At 37.9% G+C, this 25,544-nt stretch overlaps 1 protein-coding gene across 3 annotated transcripts in view; it reads right to left on the minus strand.

Moving 5' to 3' along the window:
* Positions 1 to 25,544, minus strand: part of ndufaf2 (NADH:ubiquinone oxidoreductase complex assembly factor 2) — a 111,848-nt gene that overhangs the window by 21,431 nt on the left and 64,873 nt on the right. The window contains exon 2 of one of the 3 annotated variants that reach the window (XM_059989342.1): positions 20,259 to 20,343. The exons of 1 other annotated variant lie outside the window; for it this stretch is intronic. In XM_059989342.1, coding sequence (XP_059845325.1) covers positions 20,259 to 20,343 — 85 coding nt within the window. Of the gene's footprint in view, positions 1 to 20,258; positions 20,349 to 25,544 lie in introns of all 3 variants that reach the window. One more of the 3 variants, XM_059989341.1, reaches the window with a different exon arrangement.

Below are 25,544 nucleotides of genomic sequence, written 5' to 3' on the forward strand. Positions count from 1 at the left end.
GAGAAGGCATTGAGCTCAGCTGGAAGCAAAGCTCTGCTGTCCCCTATGTCACAAGATTTAACTTTGTAGGAGGTTATGGCATTCAAAAACCCTGCCACAACTGTAAAGCCTCCTTTGTTGATTCTAGTCTAGTTTGGAATCTCCACTTCGCCTGCAAGATGGCTTTCCGGGGATCATACCTACACACGACATGAATGCATACTTGTACTTAACTCAGGCGAGTGCAAAGTGATGCATATTTGGGAAGATAAAGCAGAACAGAATAGACTCGTGAATGGCAATGCACCGGGAAATATAGCTGAACTAAGAAATCTAGGGCTACAAATATTAAACACAAAATAGATTCTGCAGATGCTGAAAATCTTGAACAGCATGCACAAAAAGCTGAAGGAACTCAGCAAGTCAGGCAGCATCCATGGAGGGGAGTAAACTGTCAACATTTTGGGCTAGTCGAGGGATTCATGTACACTAGATAAATCGCTGCTCTTTGAATAGTACATTGTGACATTTCATGTGCTACAGATATTATTCAACGTGTATATAATACTGATATAGTTTCGAATCTTCAGGTTTCTGACTCAAAGGCAAAAATAGTACCTACGAGTTTTGCTGATATTTTAAATAGTTGCCGTATACACAAATGAAAGCAAACCATTTCTAATTTAAAATGCTGAGACATACACTTAGTAAATGAACTAGGTCATAAGTTCTATCAGTAGCAAAAATATCATTCATAACATAACTGTTGCTGGTCATTTAAGATATAAACAGACATTAGATTGCTTCATGTTTAAGAATAGAGTTGTTTCATTTGTAACTACATTTGACAGAGAAGACACAGGATAATAGAATGAACAATATGTAGCTTTAGGAGTAATCAACGAACAAAAAAAACGTAAGCAATAGAAACTGGGAGTAGCCTCTTTGGCTCTTCAGGATTATTCCACTATTTAAAAAGATCACTGGTGATCTTTTACCTCAGCAACACTTTTCTGGACTAATCCTACATCTCAATTCTCATAATATTAAATCATCAGAGTAAGGAATATAAAGGAAATTAACACACATGATGCAAGTGACAACCATGCTGACTGAATGGAAAAGGCTACAGATACTGTAGTTATAAACACTTGTAGATTGTTTGCTATTCTTGATATTAAATGGACAAGAACAAAGTTTGCTGTTGGCACCAATCTGTATGCAAGGACTTTGAATTCTATTCATCTTTCTATGTAATCAATGAAATCACTACCAATTAAGCAGAAAGTCTGAGAGTGGTGAATGACTTAAAAGATGCTCACTAAAAAAGTGGAAGTGGATAAATGGTCAATCATTCACTGGAACTAATTGGGTTAATCCAACGAAGCTATCAATATGGATGATTAAGAATAATTTGTGTGTAGAATGCTTTTAACCCAAGGGAATTTTTCTAGTTTTCATTTTTTTTTTACTTGACAAGCTTTCTGAATACAGCTGTATCTGAGCTTTATCTGCTTTGCTAGTGACAACTATCTCAACTGCTTCAACAAACCACTCTTTGTGCCAATTTCTGGTGCATTAAAATGTACAGGTATTCTCTTTGGACCTCATTTTCATCTCTCATGTTTTCCTTCTGCTTACTTGTGGGTCTCAGGCATATCCTTGACCAGCTTAACACTCAACAATTGCTGTTTCTTTTTTTTGCTTTGTAAAATCCTTTACAACTTGACTGGCCTCTTCTATAAGGCTGAGAAGATGTTAAAACATTCGGCTGAGTAGACACTCAAGCAATAATGTTAGCCACAGTGGTGAAAAAACTTCCAATCAGCGGTCTAATGCTTGTTTACCACAGCATATAATGGTTGTGTTTGAGGAAAAGTGTTAGCAAGGATTTCATGTACTTCATTCTGATACTATGACCTGATTTATTACTAAATAGCCATTTGTTCAGCTGTATGCAGGAGTGTTTGCGACTGATCATTTCTCCTCTTGACTGTTTGATAACTGGAACAGATCTTTATTAGCAATTATATTCTTAACATCCTGACCAAAAAAGATGTCCTGAATACCAAACTGCGGAGTTTACACATTCTCTATGTGACCTTATGGGTTTCCTACCACATAACAAAAATGTGAGTTAGTACCTATTGGTCCATTGCAAATTGCCCCGTTGTGTAAGTAAATGGCAGAATATGGATGGGGCAGGGAAGTTGGGTGGAATATAGGGAGATAAAGTAAGTTGGGTGGGATTAGTGCAAAAAATAGGTGTTTGACGGTTGGTGCAGATTTAGAAGTTCGTTTCTGTGCTGTGTATTGACTCTTTCAGATGTCTTGTTTAAAGAATTTCCCACCCCTTGCAATGATGTTGGAATATTTTCAAATGGGGATTCATAGTTTTGCAGGAGAATGGTGCATACCCTGGCTCATTGATTACATCTGCACTGTGGAAACCCAGCTGTTTTAAAAGGAACCTGTTCTGACTTAACTGGTGTATAAAAACAAAGTTGACTGAATTATCATAACATGAGATTCTGCAGATAACTGGAAATCTTGAGCAATGCATACAAAATGCTGACTAGATTATTAGAAGTATTTTTTCAGTTGTTACAACAGGAATAGTGGAAATCCATTAAAACTGCAAAAGTTTAAAAACTTTTGCTTCTTAAGATGATGCATATGAAAGAAGTAATAAAATTATCAGAAATTGATTGATTGCCCCCTTGGAGTGTGCCAATCACCGTTCAATCTCCTTGATAATGCCTACCTCAAGATATTTTCCAAAGACTTAGCCAGTAGACTCAAGACAGTAGTTGGGAAAATAATTAGCCTAGATCAAATGGGCTTTATCAGGGGGCATCTCGCATCTGATAATATTCGCTGGTTCTTACACATACTGAATGCAACACATAAAATCCTGCCTGCCTGTGACCTGCTATTTCTAGATGCTGAAAAAGTGTTTGATCGTCTTGAATGGCTATATCTTTGGAGAGTTGTAAAAGAATTTAAGTTCGGCGATAAATTTATCAATATGATTCAAACGCATAATGCTAATCCCTCAGCACAGGTATGTATGAGAGGAGGTTTCTCAGAGTTATTTGACATAGGATGGAACACATGACAAGGGGACCCTCTGTCTCCTTTAATTTTTACTACATCTACTGAACCAGTTGCACATTTAATTAGAAACTCTCCTCAGATCTCCCCTATTACAATAGGTACAACAGCACATTCGATATCACTTTATGCGGACAACACCTTAGTTTACATGGCAAATATTCAACAAACTCTCCCGTTTTTAAAAACACTGAAGCAATTTGGATTTCTTTCAGGATACAAAGTTAATCTGTCAAAATCAGCACTGATGCTGATTAATACAAATAAAAGGGGTCTCTCCCCAGATTAATGTTACAAATGAGGTCCGCTACTTGGGTTAAAGTTAATACTTTAATACTTCCCTATCGTCTGTGGCTAAAACAAATTACTCTTTAATTTAGAAAAAAATAGAAGATATTAATAGATGGAGGCACCTGCCAGCAGATAGGGACATATCTGAATTGGGACAAGACTTTGACTGGGATGCGATTTGGGATAATGCTGCCAGTGCTTCAAAAAACCCAAATCATCGGTATGTGCACTTGAAATTTTATCATAGAGCATATCTAACACTGAGAATTAGACATCAAATGGGACTGGTTCCTGACCCATATTGCTCATTTTGCCCCCATGGAACCGTTAGCTCTTTTATACATGTTGTATGTGAATGTCCAGGGGTTTTTGGTTTGTGGGGGAAGATTACCAGGGCTCTTACAGAACTAACGGGGGTACAATTACCATTGGACCCCACTGTACATCTTCTAAATGATGACTCCCACCTTCCGTTACAGAAAAAATATCCAAAGTCTGGCTGACAGGCCTGACTGCAGCTAAGAAGATTGTAGTCCAGCGTTGGAAACCTCCCCATGATATTTCAAGTACTCACTGGCTTCGGAGCTTTTTGGATATTTCTTATCTGGAATTATCATCAGCAAGAGTAAATGATGCACAACCAAACACAATCTTAATGTGGACAAATCTGATATCTAACTTGAAAGATCTTCTGTTAAAATAGGAATGCTCTGTATGTGTATGCACTACTATTCAGTTGGTTGGGGTGGGGGGGAGAGAGAGGGGTGGAGAGGTGGGGGGTGGGGATGCGGGTTGGGGGTGGCTGGGTTAAACAGTCAAAATGTAATCAGCAACTGATTGTATTGATTGTAATTTGTTGGTGTTGCAATAAAAATTAGTAATAAAAAAAGAAATTGATTGATTGCAAGGTTCCCTTTAACCAAACTGATACTCTGTATTCTATAACTCCACACTCACATTTACTTTCATTCTGCAAAAAGATACGCAGCAATTATCATGTCAAAGGAATCAAAGCACAACTTCATGCCAGAGTACATAGATCTAGAATTAGTACTGAAATCTCAACCACTAAATGCAATTTCCAGAATTCAGAAAATACTTGCATAGAAAGTGTTAGCTGGTATTAAGACGACACAATAGCAATTCTTATAAATTCTTTTGATCTGCAGGTTTGCTTTTCCTCACTAGCCAAATACACCTCTTCTGTTTGCTCTCCATCTTTAAACAGAATTATGAACATTATCTATGATTTACACATAAACATATATAAAGTCATAATTTGTGCTCATTCTTAACTTGCAGTATCATTATCATTTCATCAACCAAAATATAGCTTTCTTTATAGCTCTTCCTGAAAAGTCAAGTGGTCATCTGTTGTTTTCTCAGGAGAAAGTCATTTTCTCAAAGCTCTTAAATTTCAAAACCTTTCAGCATTCCAGAATTTACAAATGAGCTGTGGCAATGTTTTCGTGCCCTTTCCACAACATTGTTCAGTGTGCCCGAAACAAGATACAAATTATTTGTCTACAGCCTTTCTAAGAATTTGTACTGGCTCAGCATTACATTCTTGTCTGCGGTCTTACATGTCAAAATATCAAATGAAAAGAACCAAGTTAATTCTTTATACATATTCATATCCATTTGCACTTCCACTTTAATGTCTTGTGTTCCCCAGGTTCTTTTTACCTAGTGTATGGGAAAGTAATACAAATGTATTAAGATGCACAATAGGCAAAATCACAATGAAAAGAACATTAAGATGGAAGTATTTTAATCAAGATTAAAAAATAAATCAAAGTAAAGGATTTCTCTCTGTTCTCTAAGTACAATTTTTCATTAAGCCTAGATCATTGTCTTCTTTAGGATTAAAAAACCGCAAGCAAGCAGTGCACAATAATGGACTGAAAACAAACAGAACATTCTCAAGTTGGTTGGTTTGACCAGTGCTGCTAGGATTAGTATTTGAGTCTAGGTTCTTACGCAATATCAGTAGTTCAGTGAATGGACCAAATGTCACTTTTCTAAGTTTGCTATTGACACTAAACAAGCCAGAATTGAGAGTGCAGACAAGGATGCAAAGAAGCTTCAAGGTGATAGGAACAACACAAAATATAATATGATACAAGATAAAATACTATATAAAATAGTTAATAATAATGATGATGATAAAACCAAGGCATTGAAACACTCCCAACATACTGCACACACCTCGAGATTATTATGAGTAGATCAAGTGGGAGAGTGGCTGATCACCCTGGAGTTCTGACCTGAAGAATGGCAACATCCTCTGAGCTGCAGAATTGTAGTACAAGAGTGAGAATGATGACTTGTCCAGACAGAGGAGCAGAACCCTATTGTGATCTGTAGCCACTGAACACCAGATCCCTGCTGGGTGATCTAATGGCCGCACCTTTTCAGGAGCAGGGGCTGTCCTGAGGGTTTCCAAGGGATATTGGTAACCCAATTGTTAGGCAGCAAGCATGGCAAGCAGTCAGATCGGGCAGAAGCTGATTTTGAATAGCTAGGCAGCTGTGGCCCAAGGGCACTACATTAAGCAGCAGAGCTACAATAAAAGGCTACAATATAAGAACAGGAAGTCAGAAAGATATTTGCAAAGGTAGGATTTAATAACCAAGAGTTAAAATTTCTGTCGTGTCAGAAATATTTCATCCCTGATAATACTGAGCAATATGTTCAACGATTTTAGGCAGGAAAAGAGGATTTTTACAGAATCTTTATGAGGTTAAGTGAGTTGAGTTCTAAATTAATCCATTGGTTATGGATCCTTAAAAAGAACATATCTTTCAGAATATCTGATTTCAACACATAAAACCCTGAAGGAACTCAGCAGTTTAGGCAGTATTTCTGAAAGCGAAATGGACAGTGAAAGTTTCGGGATAAGACCTTGCAAATGGACTGTATCTAGCTGAGTCCAGGTGAAAAATCTCAACCCAAAATGTTGATTGTACATTTCCCATGAAAGATGCTGCCTGACTTGCTGGAGTACCTCCAGCACTGTGGGTTGCTGCAGAGTTCAACATCTGCAGTCTCATGTTATCAAGATATCAGATTTTATCATCTTCTGTACTTTGATACTTTCCTTACTGTTTTATTCCTAGTCACTGGGAAGCATGGTATGAAATTTTCTGTTCATTAGAAAAGTTAAATCTTACCTCCACTTCTGCCTAAAGATCAGAAGAAATTGATCCAACAACTGTCAGTATTCTGACTACATAAAAAATTTCCCTTCAAAAATCAAGTTTTTCAGTAGGGATAATACAGTATACAATAATACCAAGCCCATGAGATAGATAAAAATGTAAAGAGATAAAAGCAGACAAAAAATAATATGACTCAATGTGAGAAGCACATGAAAATAAGCTGCTAAAAGATTTCTACTTTCTGTATTTCAGGAATCGAAAAAGAATACACTTTATTATCTACTGCACGCATTATTCCAAGTGACCTGAGCCTCATTTTAAGACACAGAAATGTTATCACAGATGTTTTAATTGCAAAAATTAACAGAATAGCCAAAAATTACTTTATGGAAAGAAGGGATAACAATGTACCTACAAGCAATTCAATGAAAGGTACATTTGTGGGTTAAAATGTCAAGCAAGTCTTTTCTAAATTATTTTTTTTTAAAAATCACATAATAAGCTCCTATAGGTCACCCCATCAGCATACCTCTAGACTTCAACAGTCTTTGTTCACTTTTTAATTTACATGCTCATTAGTATGTATGAGCTTTCTGTCGATTAAATGCAAGGACGAGTGGAGAATACACTATAATGATCATAAAATTGAGCACTCAAATTAAACAGCATTGTAATCAAATTGTTACTCTGAAGAGACAAGGTGACACTAGCATTCTGGGTGCATCATGCAATTACAGAATTTCCATGGCATGGGGGGGGGGGGGAATTTGCTTTTAAAAGTCCATTTTGACATAAACTGAGCAGCAAATAATTTCAGTTATGACCCAGAGAAAGTACACTTACCTCAATCAGAAAAGATGTGGGTCTTTGTACACATAATTCTACAAGCTTTGGGGTTGTGTGGATGAATGCTAAATTTTAGCCTCTGAATAACCCATTAACCTAAGGTCCCCTCTCACTCTCCTCCCCTCAAGTAGAAAATTCCTGCAGCATTAAATATAACAGTGAAACAGATTCACTGATCATTTAACATAACTTGAGTTTCTGGCACCTTGCGATGCCTACATTGTCTACATAAAACAATTCAGAAGTATTTTAGAGGCTGTGAAACACTGGGATATACCCTATTTCATGAAAGGCATTATGTTGATATAAAATGTAAATTAATTTAGAATTCTGTCCTTGTAAATGAAGGCTCTGTTGATCCCTGTCAATATGTAAATAAGTTCTTGAAATCCCAATTAGTAAGGCAAAATCAAAACAATTTTGTAGACATAATTCTACTTCACGCTATTCTTCATAATTGTTGTAATAGCATTATTGCTTCTGAAAAAGGAAAATGATTAGTAGATAATAAATCAATGGAAAAAGCTCAGAAGAAGCAGATGAGAGAGCAGTTTGATTTTGGGCCTTCTGAGTGGGCTCGCTTTATCCTTATAGTCTAGTTTAATTCTCTTTCTGACATTTAAAAATAGCATTCCATTGACCTGACACTAATATAATGCAATTAAAAGCAAATATCCCAGGGTACATTTATAAGACATTAGCAGGAGTTAAAAAATTCATTGAAAAATAGGTTTTTAAAAAAAGATATTTTTTGTAATAACCTCATCTTTGATATATTTAACATTCTGAATATTAACAGAATCAATGAATATAGGAATAGCGCAGGATAATAAAAAATCAGATATAAGGTTACTCAATGGCAGTGGTAGTGTGAGGGGCAAAATGGACTATCTATGTTTGTAAGTGATAAAACACTATTTGTCAAGGCTTTGAATTACTGACAACACAGAGACAGAAGCAGGTTATTCTGCCCTTATTGAAGTTTATGCAAGAATTGATAACGTCAGTGTGATTAATAAAACACTGCTAAATGCAGAAATCCAACCTACGCAAATGCATTTAGATTAATTGCTTCATAATTCCAGTTGGATATAATAAAAGAACATCTTTTATTTCTTTCTTTAAAACTAAGTCTTACTCTTCCAAAAAAAAACTTTTACCTATAAATTAGAAGCACATGGCACTGGGATTAGCTACCTTTTTGCAAGTCACAGATAAGATGCAATTTGTTAACCACAAAAAATTCTGAGAATAGGGAATTTTAACTCAGTTCTGGACTATTATATCGCAGCCACAAAGAGTTCTGAAATGTAGCTCTTCATCTGCTGCTCCTGCATAACACAGCTAAAGGTCAACTACACATACCAAAGCTGCAACTGAGCTTCGAATCAATACAGAGGAATGTAATCCCTGTACACAAATACGCAAGAGGACTTCCACAACAGAGTACACGTTCAAGCACAAATATACAGATTACCCCAGCATTCAGGGAAGGTGGCGTTCCTGGAAAATGGTCAGAACTATGATTTTCCCTAACATGAAGGCACATCATTTGTGTATGTATAAAGAAATAAGAATTGGGAAAAAGATGCCGATTTACTTAGTTTTTTTTCTCCACATAAATTTCACAAAATCTAATTTTACTTTGCATCTTAGCTTCCTTTTGGGTAGTCATTTATAAATTCTGTAAGGGCCGATTTCTGTAACCTGAAGAGTCATGATTAGGGGGAGGGCAGATTCCTGTACTGGGAGAAAAACATGCACATACAAACGATGATCATTTTGGCATAAGTAATAATATTCATACAAAAAAGGTATTTAGGTAAATATCCCTTTGCCTTTTTTCCCTCCCATCCTTTTGCTCTTTTCTCTTGAAACACCCTCTCCAAGTAAGAATATTTAGATGTGCAGCTCTAAGTAGTTACTTGATCTGGTCAACTGAAATTTAATGTCAGAAAACATAACCACAAGTGCCTAGCAATCTACATGATCTGGAGTATGGCTTTACCAACATAATATCCAAATTCAAAATCAGTACATAAAAATAATTGGAAGTCTTTTCCCTTACTCATTATTTAGCATAAACATCAATATGTATTTGAAAAAAACAAAAAGCTATTCAAGTGACAAATTACTATCAAGATAGAAAAAGAGATGAACCTCTTTTAGGATTGGGTTAGAAATAAATGGTTGGGCTGTGATCCTTAAAGTTGCACTGGAACTATGACTGAACTTGCTATGAGGATGAAAAAAAGTTAGAAAATCTATGTAACTCACACAAAATGCTGGAGGAACTCAGCAGGTCAGGCAGCATCTACGGAAAAAAGCACAGTCAATGTTTCCGGCCGAGATTGTACTTTTTTCTGTAGATGCTGCCTGGCTTGCTGAGTTCCTCCAGCATTTTGTGTGTGTTGTTTGGATTTCCAGCATCTGCAGATTTTTTCTTATTTTTGATTAGAAAACCCTGTTTTGTCGAAAGGGAGCATTAAAAAAGCCACATTCTCCTGTTTAACATTGTGAAATGCTAAATCATTTCAGGTTGTGCTTATCTCTGTCAAACCAAGAAAGTGGAGTCACTCACGTTCAGTGGGACCTATCAGAAACAGGTTTAATATCACTGGCATATATTGCGAAATTTGTTGTTTTATGGCTTCAGTTCATTGCAATACATAAGAAAAGCTAAATTACAATAACTATATATATAAATTAAATAAGTAATACAAAAAAGAGGGTGAAGAAAGGAACATTCTGAGGTAGTGTTCATAAGTTCATTGAATCCATTCAGGAATCTGATTGCGGAGGGGAAGAAGCTGTTCCCGAAACATTGAAGTGTGTTTCTTCAGGCTCCTGTCCCACCTCCTCGATGGGAGTACAGTAATGAGAAGAGAACATGTCCTGGATGATGGGTGTTCCAGTGCACGAATCACTAAAGCTCAGCAGACAGATCCAAGGAAGATTCACCAGGATAATAACTGGGAGAGATTAGACAGTTTGGGTCTGCATTCCCTGGAATTTAGAAGAATGAAGGGTCAACTTATTTAAACATAGATGATTCTTAGGGGGCTTGACACCATGGGCAATAAGGTGTTTTCACAAGTAAGTCACAAATAAGGGGACATAACAACAAAAATAAGGGGTTGATCTTTTAAAACTGAGCCATTGAGAAGAGTAAATCTCTCAACTTCTCTGCTACCAATGGTGGAGGTGGTCATGTCATTAAATATTTACAGTGAAATAGAGAAACATTTAAAAGACTGAGAAATTAAGAGTTATGAGGAAATGACAGAACAGAGTTGAAGCCAGCACAGTTCAGTTTTGATAATATCAAACAGTGGAATAGGCCTGAAGGCCTACAGCAGCTCCTATTATTTTGTGAGTGAGATAAGAAAATATTTTTTTAAACAGAATACCAAGTCATCTCAAGATAACAAAGAAACCTATTACGCAAATTTAAGGAAAGACGATTGAGTCTATTGTCTCATCTTGCTGTTATCAAATGCATAAATTGTATAACTAGGAAGTCAAAGTCGAGTTTATTGTCATACGCACAAGTAAACATACGTACGATTGCAATGAAAAACTTATCCGTTGCAGCATCACAGGCTGCATTCACAAGAAAAACACAAATTACACACTTTTTACAAGAAAGAACACAATTTGAACAAAAAGTCCATCTAGAACAAAGCTTTGCTAAACTGTACTCATCAGGGTTTTGCAGGTTCATTAAAGAATCAAGTGATTGAAGGAAAGAATCTGGCCCTGAGCTTGGTGATATGGGATTTCAGGCTTCCATACCTCCTCCCTGTTGGGAGCTATGAGAATATGGCATGGCCCACAAGGTAAAGATTTTTGATGATATATTGGAATTGGTTTATTATTGTCCCACAAACTGAGATGCAGTGAAGCGCTTGTTTTGTATACCATTCTCGAATCATTATACAGTGCGTTTAGATAGAACAAGACAAAACAATAACAGAATGCTGAATGAAGAGTATAGTTATAAAGAGAGCACAGTGCAGCTAAACAATAGAAGCATTTATCTTATCTTTCAGCCACGTACAGAAGCCACAGACTACATGGTAGAAATGGACTGCTGCATAAGAAACTCCTGATATTACTAATTATTGCTGAAAAATCCTTTTGAACATTGTGCTCACCATTGCACCTCTCAAGTTTTGCTAGATCAATATGCTCCAGCCATCATTACAGTCTTTGTCTAAATATGAATCACTGGAGCTGAATTCCCGAGTTAAGGTGAGGGTGACTGACTTTATCATGGAACACACACAAAATGCTAGTGGAACACAGTGGGTCAGGGAGCATCTATAGGGAGAAGCACTGTCGACATTTCGGGCCGAGACCCTTCGTCAGGACTAACTGAAAGGAAAGATAGTAAGGGATTTGAAAGAGATTTGAGATTTTCCCCCTCCCCTTCCTACTTTCAAATCTCTTACTATCTTTCCTTTCAGTCAGGTCTGACGAAGGGTCTCGGCCCGAAACGTCGATAGTGCTTCTCCATATAGATGCTGCCTGGCCTGCTGTGTTCCCACCAGCATTCTGTGTGTGTTGCTTGAATTTCCAGCATTTGCAGATTTCCTCGTGTAGGCCTTGTGAGCATACTATTTTGGCATCGGAAGCATGGTGAGACTTGTGGAGTGCCCTCAGCACACCCTCGGATGGTGCTGGTCATTGCCGCAAATGACACATTTTATTACGTTTCGATGTACATAGGACAAATAAAGTGAATCTTTAGCTTTGTTATTATGCGTATGACTCTGTAACTCTTCATTTTCCTGAAGCTCAGCATCATTCTCAACAAAGTTGCTTGTTTGATTGATATCCCACCCACCACAACCTCCACTCATTCCCTAAACAATTGGCATACAAAGACAGTATTGCATACGAACTACAAATTATATGTTGTTACTTGCCCAATTCATTCCAATGTCATATCCCAAACCTGTGACCGCCATCACCTCTGACATCAGTATGATTATGGGAACATTACTCTGCAGTTTGCACACCATCCTGATTTTGATACAAACAGTGGATTCTGGTTACACATCGAGACCAGTCCATGTTGGCCCAATTAAGCAGCTGCTCCAATTAGCCAAAGTTTCATGGAAAAAGCTAAAAGGCATAACAAAGACAAACTACCATTTAACTCAGTAAAACACTATATATTTAAACAAAATTACAGAACTAATTAGAACACGACCAATACTACTACAGTGCTATAAAACTGTGTATTAGTTCCTTATAGCTATTGACAGAGGAATTAATCTAGTGTACCATGCTTGTTTTGAATGACTGTAAATGAACAAAGTCAGTGCAGACAATGGACCACCTTCATTGCTTTTCTGCATAAGGTCAAAATCAAAAAACAACATGATCAAAAATCACTGCTTTTTGAATGGATGTCTGTCGGCCCAAAAGGATAACATAAGCACATGCTATTTAAAAACTAATATCTAATGCTGTTTCTGGCATCTCCAAGCCTGAATGTTTGAAACCACAGTGAGCAAAACCATTCTGAAATGCCTTACTGCTTACTTCTCACCAACTATCAGTGATAAAAATCACTGCTTTTTGAACACAAACACACAGAATTGACATTATTTAAAAATTGTTCACTCTAAGCACAGTGGGGTGTCTAATGTTCACACAAGTGCAAAGGGCTGATGCTAGCTAGAAACAGTTTGGCAAGTCTCCTGTCCCAAATAAACAAAGGGAATTCTGGCTATATTCTCGGTTAATTCTTTGTTATTTAAGAGTTGTTCCAAATAAGCGGTGACCTTGATTAACCAATGGCCAAATTAACCAGAATCTACTGTATTCATGTTCCTTCATTGTCACTGGACCTAAGTCATGCAGCTCTCTTCATAAGGATTGCGATGGTACAAGAAAATGGTACAACTGCCAGTAGTGTCCAGTTCCCAAAAGCTGAATAAAATGCATGAAAATAGCCCAGTATTGCTGGTATCTCCAGGTTGAGTTGGTGGTGAAGAAGGCAAATGCAATGTTAGCATTCATTTCTAAAGGTATAGAATACAAGAGCAGGGATGTGATGTTGAGGCTCTATAAGGCAGTTGTGAGACCACAGTTGGAATACTGTGTGAGTTTTGGGCTCCTTATTTTAAAAAGGATATGCTGACGTTGGAGAGGGTTCAGAGAAAGTTCACGAGAATGATTCCAGGAATAAAAGGGTTACCGTATGAGGAACGTCTGGCAGCTCTTGGGCTGTATTCACTGGAGTTCAGGAGAATGGGGGGGGGGGGATCTCATAGAAACATTCTGAATGTTAAAAAGCCTGAACAGATTAGATGCGGCAAAGTTATTTCCCATGGTAGGGGAGTCTAGGACAAGAGGGCACAACTTCAGGATTGAAGGATGTCAATTTAGAACAGAGAAATTACTTTAGTCAGAGGGTGGTAAATCTGTGGAATTTGTTGTCACGAGCGGCTGTGGAGGCCAAGTCATTGGGTGCATTTAAGGCAGAGACAGATAGGTTCTTGATTAGCCAGGGCATCAGAGGGTATGGAACAGCCCATGATTGAATGGAGCAGCAGACTTGATGGGTCAAATGGCCTTCTGCTCCTATATCTTATGGTAGTGTTCATTCAAATATTTACTGTCTAAGATTTCTGATACCATCTGGAACATTACAGAAACATTAGGGTGACTTGGCTTTGATATTAACTGCTTATTTTCCTGCTGAACTAATGGTAACAATTTTATAGAAAAATCTTATCAATATTTTAAACACATTCTCATTTCTTTATTTTATTTTATTTGTGACTAACAGTATTTGGATTGTTCACAACAGGGAAATTTTAGTTGGACACTGAATTCCTTCATTTCTGTTCTAAAAGGGAGAATTATATATTAAATTAATGATAGATAATATTGAAACTGAAAAGGAAAAGGCCTGACTTGAGGACAAATTTGTTACCTCAACTTAATCATGCTTCTGTGATGCATCTGTTTTAGTTCCTGCTCCACTGATTCAAGAACATAAAGTAAATTTATTAAGACCTCATTTTGGGACTGTGAATTCACACAAATACTGTTACAGAGACCATAGCCAAATACGATATGAATAGACAGTAAACCTATGGTGATGTGAGCACATATTCCAATACACTATGGTACACTGCTGATGGCGAGCTGCGAGACTAGCTGGAATAAACAATGAGGAAGGGAATCCCCATAGCAAACTGTGCTTTACATCTTACACTACTTTATACCAAGAGAATAAAAAAAAATCAACACTCGTGAGATGGATACCTTGTATATGAAACGTGACAATTCATAATGTCTTTCATTACCCAAGGTCATGTATTACAGACTATGAGGTACACTTGAAGAGTAGTCCCTCTTGTAACTGGGAGAAATGCAAGGCATTTCTTAGGCTGGTCTAAAAGTTTGGAAGAAAAACATTCTTTTTCTCATTCTAGTTATCCATTTTCCTGTTTTGACAAATCTGCCAATTCCTCAAGAAAGTCGGTATCAATGTGGGTAAAATAATTCTACGCATTGCCTCCCAACCACATTCCACTCCTGATAGTATAAATCAGTATCTACCCACTGAGTGGGATTAGTATTAAATTAAAATTAATATTCATAAATCTGATTCAAGTAATTAAGTAAACCTTGAATGAAAATAAATAATAGTATGCATGACATTATTGGACTGCTCCAAGTTCAAAATTCAAAATAAATTTACTATCAAACTACATGTATGTCACCAAATGCAACCCTGAGATTCAATTTCTTGTAGGCATGCTCAATAAATCCAATAGCATAATAGAATCAATAGAAGACCACACCAACAGGGCTGACAACCAGTGTGCAAAAGCAACAAGCTGTGAAAATGCAAGAAAGAAAGAAAAAATATTAATGATAAATAAATAAGCAATAAATATCTAGAACATGAGATAAAGAGTCATTGAAAGTGAGTCCATAGCTTAAGGGAACAGTTCAGTGATGGAACATGTGAAGTTATCCCCTCTCATTCAAGAACCTGATGACTGAAGGGAAATAACTGATTCTGAACCTGGTGGTATGAGGCTTCTATACCTTCTTCCTGGTGGTGGATGCTACTTTCCTGTGACAACACTCCATGTAGGGAGGGCTTTACCTATAATGGACTGGGTTGTATCCACTACATTTTATAGCATTTTCTGTTCAAGGGTATTGGTGTTTCCATACAGGTTCTGGTGCAGCAAGTCAATATACTCTCCACAACACATGTATGTTTGTCAAAGTTTTAGATGTCATGCCAAACCTTCACAAACTCTTAACAAAGTAGAGATTGTACTATCTGTTTCACTACTATCACTCAGAGAAGGAGTGGTGCAGGGGAAATTAGAAATGAACAGTGGGCCAGCCATGAACATATCATCAAGCCTTAGATTTTAAACTATCCAGTTTTAATCCCAAAGACTGTTTTATCTTCCTAACTACACCTGAATAGTTCAGCAAGTTATCCAGAAGTAACCTGGTTTTTGCTCATTTTATGCCATAAAAACAAATAGTATATTGTTTTTCAAGTGGAAAAACAGCAGAAAGAGAATATTGACTTTGCAAGCTCTTTATATATGGAAGTTACTTTAAGACAGAGGTATGTCCCATCTGTAGCTCTCACTCACTAGCCCAAGTCTTCAAGATGAAGAGTCACCAGCGCAAAAACTGCCAATTACTACCGATGGGTAGTCCTGCAGAAAGGTTTCCTGCAAGATTTCTCCATTTCTGTTAGATTTGTTTCCTTTTTACAGAGATCCTGATTAACACGGAACCTGAAATAACCCAATTTAAAAAAAAGAATAAAAATTAAAATAAAAATAAAAGACCAACACCCAAAATGCAAGAGAAAAAAAACATAAACTGTGCAAACAATTGTCATTTTTAGAATCTTTTTATTGATATATAATCTCCTACAGCTATAAAATGATACAAAACTTCAACAAGTTGATATATATACAATTAATAAAGCTGAAAAAAATCTTATCAAAAAAGGATAATATATGATAATGGGAAAAAAAATTAGAAAGAAAAGAAGGAAAAAAGAGAACCCTAATTTACTAAGAGGAGAAAGAAAAAGAAAAAAAGAGGAAAAAAAAACATTAGGAATCAACTCCTGGAGCAATATGACTTACCATTATTTATATATATAAAACTAAAAGAAGAATCATCAACCACCAATTCAGGTTTATATAAAATAAAATTGGAAGGAAACCATATAAAATAATTAAAATTAAATGATAATATTTGGCAAAAGAGCCCCATCTTCTCTCAAAATCAAATTGAGGATCAAAAGTTCTACTTCTGATTTTTTCCAAACTAAGACATAACATTACTTGAGAAAACCATTGAATTAATGAAGGGACAGAGGTATCTTTCCATTTTAATAAAATAGCCCTTCTTGCCAACAATGTAACAAAGGCAATTACATGTTGATTTGAAGATGAAATACCCTGAATATGATGTGGAACTATTCCAAATAGAACAGTCAATGTATTAGGTTGTAAGATAATTTTCAGAGCTTTAGAAATTGTAGAAAATAAAGATTTCCAAAAAGATTTTAATGAAGGACATGACCAGAAGATATGAGACAAAGTGGCTACTTCAGTTTTATACCTATCGCAGTAATTGTCTATGTTAGGAAATATTTTAGATAGTCTCCCCTTTGTTAAATAATAACGGTGAACAATTTTAAATTGAATTAAACAGTGATTGGCACATATCGAAGAAGAATTGACCATTTTCAGAACTCACAACCAATCTTTGTTAGCAAAGATCATATTAAGTTCTCTCTCCCAAGAGAGGTTATCTCTTGTAGTAAAAATAAATTATAAATTCTAGCAAAGCAACCTCTTACTAAAGGATTCATATTCAAAATAGTATCCAACAAATCAGATTCTTGTATATGGAAACTTAGATAAGTATTTTTGTAAAAAATGTTTAACCTGAAAATATTGCAAGAAGTGTGTACGAGAGAGAGTGAATATTTGCTAATTAACTCTTCAATTGAAGTGAACCAAAACGGAGTCCTCAAATGTGAACTCTGGAGCATAGGCCCGAAGCCTTGTTTATCAGCTCAACATATTAGCAAGGCACGGAGTACAGCAGCCAGGGCAGTCTTCATAGCCTCGGTGCCATGGACAAGAGTGACCATCGTGGAGAGTAAGCAAAAATCGGCTCTTGCCCCAGATCCCAACACTCTGTCTCTTCAGTCTATCTGGGCTGGTGTTTAAATTGACCAAACACCGGAGCAGCTAAAGGCTCCAGCGCTCTGAGAGAGGAATGAACATTGCGGAGAGTGAGCAAGATAGACTCTCACCTTCAATCTGGGCCAGAATTTACACTGTCTAAACAGTGGATCACACCTTGCACTAGGGCCCTGCGGTGGTGAGAGGCTCCAGGCCCAGACCACGCCACCGAGTGACTCACTCCTGGTCCAAGTTTCACCGCCCAACCCAAAGTTGTTCTTATGCTCTTCAAATCAGCTCGACGCCCAGAACGATCCAACCTTGCACCAGGCCAGTTGTACAGGCATTGCAACTCCGTCTGCAACAATTCTGCAACACACCATCTCAGCTCATCCCCCCCGAACATCACTCGCCCCTTTAATAACTTAACCCAATTTACCTCAGAAAATGTATTTTTAATGATGTTTTTAGTCAGATTTCTTAACTTTTTACACTACAAAACAGCTGTCGCACATGTTCCCTACTGCCATCTTAACTGGAAATACCATTGATTTTCACCTAGCAATATTGAAAAATGCATTGATGTCCATCATTCAAGCGTCCAAGCAGAAATGTGTACAAATCATTCTTAACAGAAAAATACCTGGAGTAACTTCAACTATTCAGAATTGGACCACTTACTGATTTTCAATTGTGCAACTTAGAATAAAATGTTGCAGGATAAGATTGCAATTCTCGGCTAAGCAAGCAAATTAGTAGGAACATCTTGACAGATGAGACATCTCAGTTGTTAATGTTTTTTTCTGAAGATCAACAAATAACATAATTAGATAGTAAACTCTACAACTGTGAACCCATGTACTGAAGGCTGAGTTACCTACTTAGTATCATGATGCAAAATACAAAATACCTCAATATAACTTTGATGAATGAATGCTGATCTTATTGAAAGATAGAAGATTCTGAGTGAATTTGCTAGAATGTCTATTCCCCCCTCTTGGGGGAAAGTGTTTTGAACTTGGGGGCATAGCTTCAGAATAAAGCATCACCCATTTAAGCACAGGATGAGCAGAACTTTTTACTGAGGCTCTTGAATCTCTGCTATCCTCTACCGCAGACAGATTTGGCAGATTAACAGTTACCTATAAATATATTCAAAACTCAAATGGAAAGAGTTCTGGTACTTAGGGGAATTAAGGGTATTAGAAAACAGGAAAGAAAGTGTAGCGGAGGCCAAAATCAAATCAGCCAAAAATGCTACTGACAGAGGAAGCTTGGGAAGCCACTTAGCCCACTCCTGCACCTATTTATGTTCCAATCTATCACGTGATAGATAAATTTGTCCACTGTTCTAAACTACTGGAAGTTTCCACCTTGCACTTGCCTTAACAAAACAGGTTGCATTTTTGCAGTTGCAGCTGTGAGCAGCGGAATATCTATCTGTTCAGTTTAGAGGAAGTAATGGGAGGTGAGCTCTTAATTCCTTCATAATCATGAAAGTAGAAAAAAAATCCATCTGAATGTCATCGATAGGTATGATTTTTAAGTTTAAAAGAAATGCCTTTTTGAAAAACATTGGTTGAAACAAGGAGCAGTGATGGAAATACATCAAGGAATATTTACACAGAATGTCACATTATGATGAAACCTATCCTCCTCCACCTCAAGACAAAACTTGGCTATAGGTTCACAAATGGATTGCTCCTTTAAACAGTCAACAAAATTCATTGAAGGAGACAACTGCTACTCCAAGAAGAGCAGAATTGATATGTGGAAGAAATTACTAAACGCTACAATCCTAGGATTCAAGGTCATAGACATGACCAATGTGGTTCAGTGCCACATGTAGTTTATCAGTTCTATACAAGACCTTTTCTCATTTAACCAGTGTTAATTTTTAATATACTTCAAATAAATTTTAGCTGATAAAAAGAAGCTGCTTCACCTTTCTAGTTGGGGGAAGTCTGTCTAATTCAAAGAAAGGACAACTGGCAAGGGTAAAAGTATTCCTGCTTTTGTCAAATATTTACATTTACAAGGTTCATTCTATTTTTAAGCTACACAAAATGCTGGAGGAACTCAGCAGATCAGGCAGTATCTACGGATAATTTAACAGTCGATGCATCAGGCCGAGACCCTTCATCACTACACTTTGTATCTTGAGTCTCTATTGTCTATTGATAAAACAACATGGAACACCAGAGAAAGATACAAGAATATAGATGATAGCTTGTTTTATTAACAAAGTAAACAGCATTTGTTTAGACCTGCTAAGTTCCTCCAGCATTTTGTGTGGGTTGCTCAAGATTTCCAGTATCTGCAGATCTCGTGTCTCTATTTTAGTTTGAGTTTTTAGATTTTGTTTTTAAGATTTTGTTTTGCAGCATTTGTAGATCATGGAAAAGTTGATTATTACACATGATAAGTCCCCCGAGCAGATGGTGGTGACCTGTCACTTTCAGCTGCTGCTGCTCGCCATTCGATCGAAGGTGCAGCCACAGTGTTTTGAGTATACAGACCCAGCAAGAATAACACACAACACTGATCCATCTTGTTGAAAATGCTCCTGTGAGAGGTATTATAAATGTCACAGTAGATTTTGTAGACAGTCACAGAGCAGAACCTGTCATGACACATTCTGAGCTTGCATGCTTACCTTCCCATTCAAGGGGAATATTTCCAAGTTCATATTCAATTTCTTTTGGACTGACTGTTTCTATTATTCTTCTTGAGCGAATCGTCTGTCCTAGGACCAAACACAAAGTATGGTGAATTAGGTTGTAGACCTGGAGGCACAAATAGTTTTGTGGGATTATGATGTAGTGGTAACTGAAACATGGATCAAAAACCAGAACAGGATCTCGCAAATAATCTTCTCGAATGCCATGTACTCAGGAAAGGAGGAAAAGGAAAACAAGTTGGCAGCATGGCAGTACTGATGAAGGAAGCCATCATAGTGCTGGCACATGAGGTTGTTGATGGTAATAAAGAATATTGTCATTTCCAAGTTAAGAATAAAAGAGAGCTTTCATGCTACCTCTGAGTTACCAAATAGCAAAATTACAGCAATGTGCAGAAAAGGAAGTGATGACTTGAGGGAATTTCAGCTTTTCCTGATTTTAAAGGAAATGCCAAAGAAATTGTGTTCAGAAGAACTTAGTAAGGAGGTTCTGGTCCAAATGAGAAAGAAGGAAATCCCTGATCTGGTTCTGGGGAACATGGTATCTCAAGTACAACTGGAAACAGGAAGCTCATAAGATTCATATTAATAATGTGGAAGGACTAGCAGCAATTGAAAGAAAAACGTCATAAGAGAGGACAACAGGGCAAATAAAGCCAGGTCATGTATGAAAAAGGAAATTTGGAATATGAAGAAGTTGCAATATAATGTATATGAGATGAATAATTTGAGAGAATTGGGTTGAATATAATGAGGTAATGCACTTAGTGTGGTCAAATTCTGTTGGCACATACTGATTAAATGTGTTGATGTACAGTGAGACCTGGGGGGTACTCTCATATTACCCTGAAAACAGTGACACAGGTGGACAGGGTAATGAAAAAGGTCTAGGAAGGCAAATATTCCAAATGCCATGGCAATTGGGAGTTGGGAGGTCAAGCTGCAATTGTGCATAACATTGGTTTGACTGTGCTTAGAATATTGGGTACATTTCTAGTTTGCACACTACAGGAAGGATGTGATAGCAATAGACAGTAAGAAAAGATGTGCCAAGATTTAATGGGGGATTGTAGTTATAAGGAGAGATTGTAAAATCTGTGTTCATTCTTTCTGGAATGTAGGAAGCTGATGGATACCCTTAGATGTTTATAAAATTATGAGAAACAAAAAATAGACAACTTGATGTTTACCGTCTCTTTCCCAGAACAGGGAGTCTAAAATTAGAGTGCACCAGACCACAAGACAGAGGAGCAGAATTAAGCCAACTGGCCCATCAAATTTGCTCTGCCATTTAATCAAGGCTTATCCTTTTCCTTCCCCCTCAGCTCCACTGCCCAGCCTTATCCCTGTAAAATTTGATACCATGGTCAATCAGGAGCCTTACAAGCTCTGCCTTAAATATACCCAATGACCTGGCCTCCACTGCTGCCTGTGGTAATAAATTCCACAAATTCACCACCCTCTGGCTAAAGAAATTTCTCAGCATCTTTGTTTTAAATGGACATCTCTCTATCCTGAGGCTATGCCCTCTTGTCCTAGACTCCCTCCACAATGGGAAACATCCTTTCCACATCTACCATGTCTAGCCCTTTCAACATTCGTAAGGTTTCAATGAGATCTGCTCTCATCCTGTAAATTCCAGTGAGTACAGATCCCGAGCTATCAAACGTTCCTCATGTGATAACCCTTTCATTCTTGGAATCATCCTTGCGAACCTCCTCTGGACCCTCTCCAATGCCAGCACATCTTTTCTAAGATGAGGTGCCCAAAACTGTTCATAGTACTCAAGGTGAGGCCTCACCGTTGCCTTATAAAGTCTCAGCATCACATCCCTGCTCTTCTATTCTAGACTTCTTGAAGTGAATAATAATATTGCACTTGCCTTCCTCATCATTGACTCTACTCTCAAGTTAACCTTTAGGGAATCCTGCACAAGGACTCCCAAGTCCCTTTGCATCTCAGATTTTTGGATTTCCTCCCCATTTAGAAAATAGTCCACACATTTATTTCTTCTATCCAGGTGCATGACCATGCATTTTCCAACATTGTGTTTAATTTGCCACTTTCTTGCCCATTCTCCCAATCTGTCTAAGTCCTTCTGCAACCGACCTGTTTCCTCAACACTTGCCCCTCCACCAATCTTCATATCATCTGCAAATTTCACAACAAAGCCATCTATTCTACCATCTAAACCATTGATATAGAGCATAAAAAGAAGTGCTCCCAACACCACTCCAGAACACCACTGGTCACTGGCAGCCAACCAGAAAAGGATCCTTTTATTCCCACTCATTGCCTTCTACCAATCAGCCAATGCTCTAACCATGCCCATAACTTTCCTGTAATATCATGGGCTCTTAACTTGGTGCCACACATGAGGCTGTTTACCTTGTCAAAGACCTTCTGTAAGTCCAAATATACAACATCCATTATTACATCCCTTTTTGCTATCCTACTTGTAATCTCCTTAAAGTTGTCCAACAGGTTTGTCAGGCAAGAGTTTCCCTGAAGGAAACTATGCTAACTTCATCCTATCTTGTCCTGTGTCACCAAGTACTCCATCTTCTCATCCTTAACAATTGACTCCCGCACCTTCCCAACCACTGAGGTCAGGCTAACAGGTCAATAATTTCCTTTCTGCAGCCTTCCTCCTTTCTTAAAGAGTGGAGTGACATTTGCAATTTTCCAGTCCTCTGGCACCATGCTAGAGTCCAATGATTTTTGAAAGATCATTACTAAAGATACCACAATCTCGAGAGCCACCCCTTTCAGACCCTAGGGTGCAGTTCAGCTGGCCCAGGTGACTTATGTATCCATAAGTCTTTCAGCCTTTTGAGCACCTTCTCCTTTGTAGTAGTAACTACACTCACTTTTCTTCCCTCACACCCTTCAACATCTTGCACAAAGCTAGTGTCTTCCACAGTGAAGACTAATGCAAAATACTCATTTAGTTCATCTGCCATCTCCTTAGTCCCCACTATTATTTCTCTGGCCTCATTTTCTAGTGTTCCTATATCCATTCTCACCTCTCCTTTTCTTTTTACAATACTTGAAAAAGATTTACTATCCACATTGATGCTGTTTGCTAGCTTGCTTTCATATTTCATATTTTCTCTCCTAATGATTATTTTAGCTGCTCTCCATAGGTTTTTAAAAGCTTCTCAATTCTCCGTCTTCTCACTAATTTTTGCTTTGTTGTATGCCCCCTCTTTTGCTTTTACATTAGCTTTGACTTCCCTTGTCAAAGATGTATTGTAATACATCTATCCTGCACCTTCCTCACTTTTACCAGAAACTCATGTCATCCCTGCCAGCAGCTCCTTTCAATTTACTCTGGCCAACTCCTCTCTAATACCAGACACTGCTACATCAAACTTTACTTTCCCCCTATCAAATTTCAAGTTGAACTCAATCATATTGTGATCACTGTCTCCTAAGGGTTCTTTTACCTTAAGCTCCCTAATTGTCTCCGGTTCATTACATAACCTCCAGTCCAGTACAACTGATCCCCTAGTAGGCTCAACAACAAACTGCTCTAAAAAGCATCTCGTAGGCATTCAACAAACTCACTCTCTTGAGATCCATTACCAACTTGAGTTTCCCAATCGATGTGCATGTTGCAATCTCCCATGACTATCATAACATTGTCCTTTTGACATGCCTTTTCTATTTCATGCTTTAACCTGTGGTTCACATCCCAGCTACTGTTGGGAGACCTATATAGAAATGCCATAAGGGTCCTTTAACCTGAGCAGTTTCTTAACTCAGCTCACAAGGATTCAACATCTATGTCACATCTTTCTACTGATTTGATGCCTTTCTTTACCAGCAGATCCATGCAACTCCCTCCCCCCACCCCGCCTGCCTCCCTATCCCTCTGATACAATGTGCAACCTCGGACATTCAGCTCCCAACTACAACCATCCTTCAGTCACGACTCAGTGATGGCCACATCATACCTGGCAATGTAACAGTGCAACAAGATCATCCACCTTATTTATTTTACTTCATGCATTGAGATATAACACTTTGAGTACTGTATTTGCTACCCTTTTTGAATCTGCATCCCGAATGCACTGATACATACCCTGCTGGCTGAAATTTTGTCCTATAATTTGCCTGCCCTTCCTGACAGTCTGAATGCACATTATCTTTGCTTTTTTACCATTCGTCCTATCCTGAATCCCTTCATTTCAGTTCCACCCCCCTGTCAAATTAGTTTAAACCCTCCACAACAGCTCTAACAAACCTGCCCACAAGAATATTGGCCCCCTTTGGGTTCAAGTGCAACACATCACTTTTGAAAAGGTCGTACCTCCCCCAGAAGAGATTGAATGATCAAAGAACCTGAAGCCCTGCCCCCTGCGCCGGCTTCTCAGCCACGTATTTATCTGCCAAATCATCCTGTTTCCACCCTCACTGCCATGTGGCACAGGCAGTAATCCAGAAATTATGACCCTGGAAGTCCTACTTCTCAACTTCCTACCTACCTCTTGAAATTCTCTTTTCAGGACCCTTTTGCTTCCAATATCATTGGTACCAATATACACCACGACATTTATCTGCTCTCCCTTTCTTTCCAAAATGCTGTGGACAGGATCTGAGATGTCCCGCACCCTGGCACCAGAGAGGTAGCATAGCATTCGGATGGTATGGGAGGTCACCCCCCAGGGCGGTGTTGTTATTATTGAGGGGAATGGCCTCCGACATGCTCCGTGCTAACTGCCTATTCGCATTTCCATTTCTCCTGATAGTCACCTTGCTATTCGCCTCCTGCTGCTTTGGGTGACTACTTCCCTATAACTCTAATAAAAACACAAAATGCTGGCAGAACTCTGCAGGCCAGACAGCATCTAGGGGAGGAGGTAGTGACGACGTTTCGGGCCGAAACCCTTCATCAGGAGTGAAGTAACATGGGATGGTCGAGGGGGGATAAGAAGCGGGGGGAGGGATGAAGTAGAAGGGTATTTGTCCTGTTAGTCACTGACAGGTTTGAATTCAAACACATTACTACATAGCCCAATGCTGCAACATAGAAAATTTAATGAGACATCAAATGATTAACTTGTAATGCTCAGATGTTAATCAGTCATTTTACTCTCAGACACTCAAGGTACTATCAACTTACAGTTTATGTTTGGGAAGCTTTAATTATTTCAATCCATATATCTTGTAATTACATTGCATGATTCTTAATTTTCTTTTATTAATTTCCAATGAACAATTTGAAACATTTACTTAAAATGCTTATTTATTCTTCCT

The sequence above is a fragment of the Hypanus sabinus genome, chromosome 14 (genome assembly GCF_030144855.1).
Source record: "Hypanus sabinus isolate sHypSab1 chromosome 14, sHypSab1.hap1, whole genome shotgun sequence".
NCBI classification, from domain to species: domain Eukaryota; kingdom Metazoa; phylum Chordata; class Chondrichthyes; order Myliobatiformes; family Dasyatidae; genus Hypanus; species Hypanus sabinus.